At 53.7% G+C, this 5,720-nt stretch overlaps 1 protein-coding gene across 1 annotated transcript; it reads right to left on the bottom strand.

The window, feature by feature from the left end:
* Nucleotides 1-396: 396 nt before the first annotated feature.
* Nucleotides 397-5,510, bottom strand: LOC309683149 (tektin-3-like; the record flags this gene model as incomplete). Its single annotated transcript, XM_082497350.1, has 7 exons — nt 397-613; nt 1,706-1,860; nt 2,687-2,909; nt 3,398-3,541; nt 3,791-3,861; nt 4,323-4,406; nt 4,953-5,510. 7 exons carry the CDS (start codon nt 5,508-5,510, stop codon nt 397-399), a joined length of 1,452 nt encoding a protein of 483 aa, XP_082353476.1.
* Between the last annotated feature and the right edge of the window lie 210 nt (nt 5,511-5,720).

Below are 5,720 nucleotides of genomic sequence, written 5' to 3'. Positions count from 1 at the left end.
GAAGTCTTCCAGCGATGAGGCAAGAAGGAAACACCAAGGAATGAAAAGGTGTTCCTCTAAGAAGGTGATAAGAAGGTGCCTCAAAAGGAGGCAGACACGACAGTTTTTCTCCTAAAATCACCGACTGAGAGGGTAGGACTGAATCCCCGTGGGTGGATTTACTCTTAGTCGCTTACAAAGTATTTTCAGTGACTTTCTGGCACACCGTGAAAGTACAGTGGAAAGAGAAAAAACAAAGGCAAAAAAAATACCGGTAGACCGTATAACACACAAACAGATCATTTAATTTCTACTCATGGCTTTCACCAGGAAGTGAAACTCTAATCAAGTATTTCCAAAGCCTCTTAGCCAAACTGGGAATCCCTCCCACAACAGATTCAGTGAGTTCAGCTGAGCCTAAATGGAACCCAGCAGCCGCACCGTGCTGGGAAAGGTCTTGCGCATGCCCATGCACTTCTCCTCATCAATGAAGAGTGTGTTGGCTTTGACGGCCAGGTCATGCTGCAAGACCGACTTGGTATGAACCAGCATTTGCAGGGTGTCCTCGGTGTCTCTCAGGCGCTGCTGGAGGCTCTGGACCGTCTCGTTGATTTTGTGGACCTCGTTGACAAGGCTGGAAAACAGCAAGAAACCCTGGTTAACAGTGCCATCGTGGGGGTGGTTTCTAGCGTGGCATTGCTGAAGGGCCCCTTGGTCACAGGATTTCCCCCTTCAGCGTGCTCAGACTAACTCAGACCCCCGTTTCTGGCAGACGCATGGGAAAGCTGAGGGCAGAGTTCCTCCAGACCTCAGCGGGGAGGCATGGTTAAGTCTGCTCAAAGGCTTTGGCAATGCGCAGCCGCCTCTCCCAGAGCAGCTCGGGCCAGCAAGAAGAGGGATGAGCAGGTGTGGTTTCCTGTTCCTGCTTGGTTTGGGGGGTTTGTTGGCTCCCCCTCCTGGATTTCCCTGTGCAGGCATCCTCCCCATGCCCACAGATGCACACAAAGAAAACAGGACATCTGGGAGAGGCTAAAAGTGAATGTGAAACAAGGGGAGGATGGAAAAAACCCTTGTTGTACGAGATGCTGCAAAGGCTGTGGGGCTGGGTTTCAATTGCTCTGAAAAGGCTTCAGCTGGAGTCTTGCCCAACGGGCTCCCAGGAGGGGTGAACTTTGGGGTGCCTCAGAGGGGGTGCTGCTGGGCGCTCAGGCCAGCCTACTTCTCCACAGCTCCTCGGCGTGCAATCCCAAACAGACCACTGTGTCCTTGAAAGGATTTCCAGTGTCCTCGGAGAAGGTGAGGACAGCCCTTTCTGCTTCTCCATAGGGGGCACCCTTCCTTGCAGTTCCCCAAAAGGAAGGGCCTAAGGGATCTCAGCAGGATCCTGTTGGAGAGTAAAGGGCTCGTCCTTCAAAACTGAGCACATCCAACTGCCGGGAAGCAGGCTGGAGAGAAGATGGGGCTTACCCAAGCGGGAAGAATCCATCCCCTCATGGGGTGCCATCAGGCTATACCCGGCCATGGTGTACAGCCTCCTTTGTGGGCGCAGAGCTCTCCCAGCACCCAAAGGCTGCAATACCTGCTCATTGCTTTTGATTATAGCAGTGCGCTTATGGAAGGACTGTTGAAAGAAAAGCCCATGCTTAATTTTTCATGCAGTGCTACCCCCGGGTGCTACCAGCCGTAACTCCTCAAGGAGCCCACCAGACCCACGCTCCTGCCTTACCGGAGCTGGGCAGTGTCCCGGCACAGCTCCACGTTTGGTCTGCGTGTGCGCTCGTCCAGACGGCTCTGAGCCACTTTTAAGGGAGGCCCTTGGTCCCTAATGGCCTTTTGGATGGCTTCGATGGTCTTCTCCACCTGGAAGATTTCCTGCAGCGTCTGGCGTAAAAAAGAAACCCATGCACAAATTAAATGTATCTTCTCAAGTGACAACATAATTACCCTTTCCTCTTGTCCATCTGCAGAACAATACAAGTTCAATAAGCAGACCCTGGGCTCAGACCCCTGTCATTCTGCTACACATCAAGGCGCAGAGCCAAGAGTAATTTTTCTTCAGGGAAAAACCTCTCTTGGCTCTTGCTGTCACATCAGAGGAGGTTTTGGAGCACTGATGGACCTATTGAATTCCCAGCTTCCCAAAATTACCGCTTGCTGGAACTAATCATCCATCAACAGTAACTCAGAGAGGGAAGGTTCTTCATGGATCCTCACTGAAAGACGTGGCATCAGCTCGCAGTGCTGCAAGCCCCGTCTTCCCTCAGTTACTCAATACAGTGTCGGGCACGTTTCAGGAAGCTTTCTATGAGACCCACAGCTCTGAGGCAGGTGTCCATCACTGATTTCCACTGACTCTGCTTGGCAAAGAAAACACACGCATGCCCGTGCAGCAGCCCCAGAGCACGGAGAGTGAAAGCACGTCCTTGGAGGAGAAGCAAGCCTGCAACCCCCCCAGCAGGCAGCCCAGCAGAGGCCCAGCAAGGCCGTTCTGGAGGGCAGCCAGCGCTTCTGAAGGAACTACCAGGAGATGCAACCAGCATTGGCATTTTCTGCTGGCAATCCCTGTGCTCCCAGGCTGCCAGTGAGGATGCCCTAGCAAAAACAGATCCCTTGAGATGAAATTACGGTGCCAACTCCTAAGGGTCCCACCTCAGGGGTGTCACTAGGAAGTGACAGTGACACACCGAAAGGGAGGGGTTCCGACTACCTTGGCCAGGTGGGTCCGGATCTTGCTCTTGGCATCGGCTGTCTCGCTGATGCGTTTGGTGAAGGCGATGTTCACCCTGTTGAACTGGCTCCGCATCTCGTTTGCCACCACCACCAGCAGGTTCTCGATATTGTCCCGCAGCTTGGAGGAGGCCGCCCGTTGGCTCTGTGAGCGGAGGATGTTGTCGTCTGTGATCTTGGCCCAAGAGTCCGGCACCGAGATCCTTCAGGAGGTGAGGGGGAAGAAGAGGCCCCGGTAAGCCCGTAGTGCTGAAGCTGGACGTGGGCAGGCATGAAGCCTGCCTGGGAGCAGCACTGATTAAACGTATCTGAAATCTCCGTCTTTAATTTGAGCATAGGTTGTGGTTTAACTCTGGCCAGCAGCTAGGACCACACAGCCACTCTCAATGGAGGGGAAAGAGAAAGAACAGGACTCACGGGTGGAGATAGAGACAGTTTACTAGAACAACAACAGAAAATAGGAATGAGAAGAAGAGTACGAGTAAGGGTAAGAATAAAGGTAAGGTTAACAATAACAATAACAGTAAGAATAACAATAAGCAGAGAGAAACGGTCCCACTCAGGCAGCTGTCTCCAGGCGGGATGCACGTGCCTTGACAGTGGGCTGGGGACAAGCAGCTCCCTGCCAGGGAGAGGCACCGTGCATCCCGGGCACAGCTTGCTGCTGGCGTGCCGCCCAGCGTGCACTCACGTGGCATCGACCCGCTCCACCGCTGGGTAGTAGCTGATGCCGTGGGAGGTGCTCCTCAGGTGGTGACACTTGTCATCGATGCGGTGGGCCGCCTGCTTGTGGGCCAGGTCCCTCTCCAGCTCGTGCTGGGCCGCCCTGTTGGACCTTCAACATGCAAACAACAGCCATCGCTGGGGATGTTCAGGTGGAAGGGCTTCCTCCCCGCTCCAGTTCCCCGCAGCTCCCTCCCACGCAGCTCTGTCCTCCCATGAGCATCACTGCCCACTTCCCGGGGAGCCCGCCTGGCTTTTCCATCTGCAGGGTGTGGGGAGAGGTCGGGGTCTGCTAGGGGTCCACATCACAACTGCAAATGCACATCAGCCCTAGGGCATGACATAAGGAGCTCCTCCTTACGTGAGCTGGGCTTTGGCTTCATCCAGGTACCGCTGCATCTTCTCCTGGCACGACCTGATGACATTGACTTCCTGGGTAAAGGACACATGGCCCCATCATCAGTGTCTGTACTCAGTTGTCCTGATGCCACTCGTCCCCTCAGACCTCCCCAACCAAGCACACAGCAAGAACTTGCCTGCTTGTCTTTCTGCCCAGAGTAAACAGGCAGGGAGTGGAGAAAGTGCCCCCAAACTGCGTGCATGTCTTTAGTGCACTACTCCCTGAAGAGGGACACAGAACCCCCACACGCTACACAAACACGCAGCTGCTCTTCAGCTATTCCATCCTCTGTACGGCCAAGTCATACCCACATGGCGTGGGCATGCTGCTGCCTGGGGGAACACCATCCCCTGGCCCAGCAGGTTTTGGGGGGTTGAAGAGCTGAGCACCTCCCCAGCAGTAAGGAGCCAGGTAGGGAAGAAGGCTGCAAAGCCTCTGTAGGGCAGTTTAAGTAAAACTGGCTTTAACACATGATCTGGGTGGCCCAACTTACCGTGAAGAGCTCTTTCTCCACATCATCATGGACGAGGTCAATGCCCATCCTCTTCTCCCGCTGAAGCAAGCACTGCTGAGCGACCTGTTGGGGACATGCCATCACTGTCGGTGCAGGGGCAGGATTCTCTATAGAGAGAGTCCCCATCTCAAGAAATGGAAGAAAAGAAATTCTAGGCGGGCACAGAGGGGACACCAGGGGAACAAAGTGCCCAGGGCGGCTGCTTCAGCTGACAACAAGAAACCGAACTGCACCGTATGCATCAAATCAACATGAGGAAGCACGCGTGTCCCAGCTGCAACCAGAGCTGTGGCACAGGCACCTGTGTCAGCCTTGATGCTGACCTCCCCAGGGTGTTGTAGGAAGACATGGGCTTCTGTCTCCCAGTCCAGGAATTTGGATGTTCCGCCTACACAAATATTTGGTTAAGCAAATAGAATTGTGATGAGCTCATAACGGGCTGATAGGGGATGCAGCAGATGGGAAGACATTGCAAACTTAACTTATGGTCTCTTCATAAAAACTCTCTAGGTCTTGCGGAGCTGCAGTGGAACTTAGTTAGACATTTGAATGGCTGCAGTTGTTCCAGCAGTAGGCTACAGCTTGCAGCCAACTGGACAGAGTGCTTACCTGGAGAGGGGCCTCCGTCTCGGCCAAGGCTCTCTCCAGTCTCTTCTTCATGTCTGTGAGCGTGTTGGTCTCCCCGATCATCTCATCCAGCTCACGGCAGAGCTCCCCTTTCCAAAACTCAATAGCATTCACACGTCCTCCCAGGCTTTTGGTGCTTTCTGCTTGTGTTTTCTTTGTCTGCTGGTATTTATGCTCAATCATGCGGGTGGTATCAACTCTCAGAGCCTCCGCATTGTGCCGGGAAGTCTCTGACTCTTTGTACTTGGTCAGGTTGGACCTGTACCAGTCGTCAGGGGTGTAGCGGGTGAAGAGGGTTGTTCTGTTGGAAATGTAAGGGAGCTTCTCGCTGGTGGTCATCCCCTGGGAAGTTTTGGAAAAGGGAGCCAAAGCTGGTTTGATGGCATCTCTTTTAGAGTAGGTGCTGGGCATCCAGGGGAGGCTGGAGCTCTGAGGCAACGGGTAGTACGGGAAACGGTCCTTATAGCTGGCAGTCATGGTGTTGATGGCAGGCAGAACCTTGGCACGTCTTGCCGTTAAGGGAAAGCCGACAGCCTCCATTCCTGACCACTGCTCTTCAAGTACTTGTCCTGCACAGAGGAGGAGATAGAAGACAACTTCCCTCAGTCAGCTCCTGCACTTGCCTTCCTTCTTACAGCAACACATGCAGCTTCTAACACAAACAGCAACGCACACAGCACCCACTGGTCACCTGTACAGGCCTAAAACTCTTGAAAGCAAATGCCTTCTCACAGCACCCCAAGCATTTGT

The sequence above is a fragment of the Vanellus vanellus genome (genome assembly GCF_965231255.1).
Source record: "Vanellus vanellus genome assembly, chromosome: Z".
Lineage (NCBI taxonomy): Eukaryota > Metazoa > Chordata > Aves > Charadriiformes > Charadriidae > Vanellus > Vanellus vanellus.
This window is presented reverse-complemented; position numbering and strand designations above follow the sequence as displayed.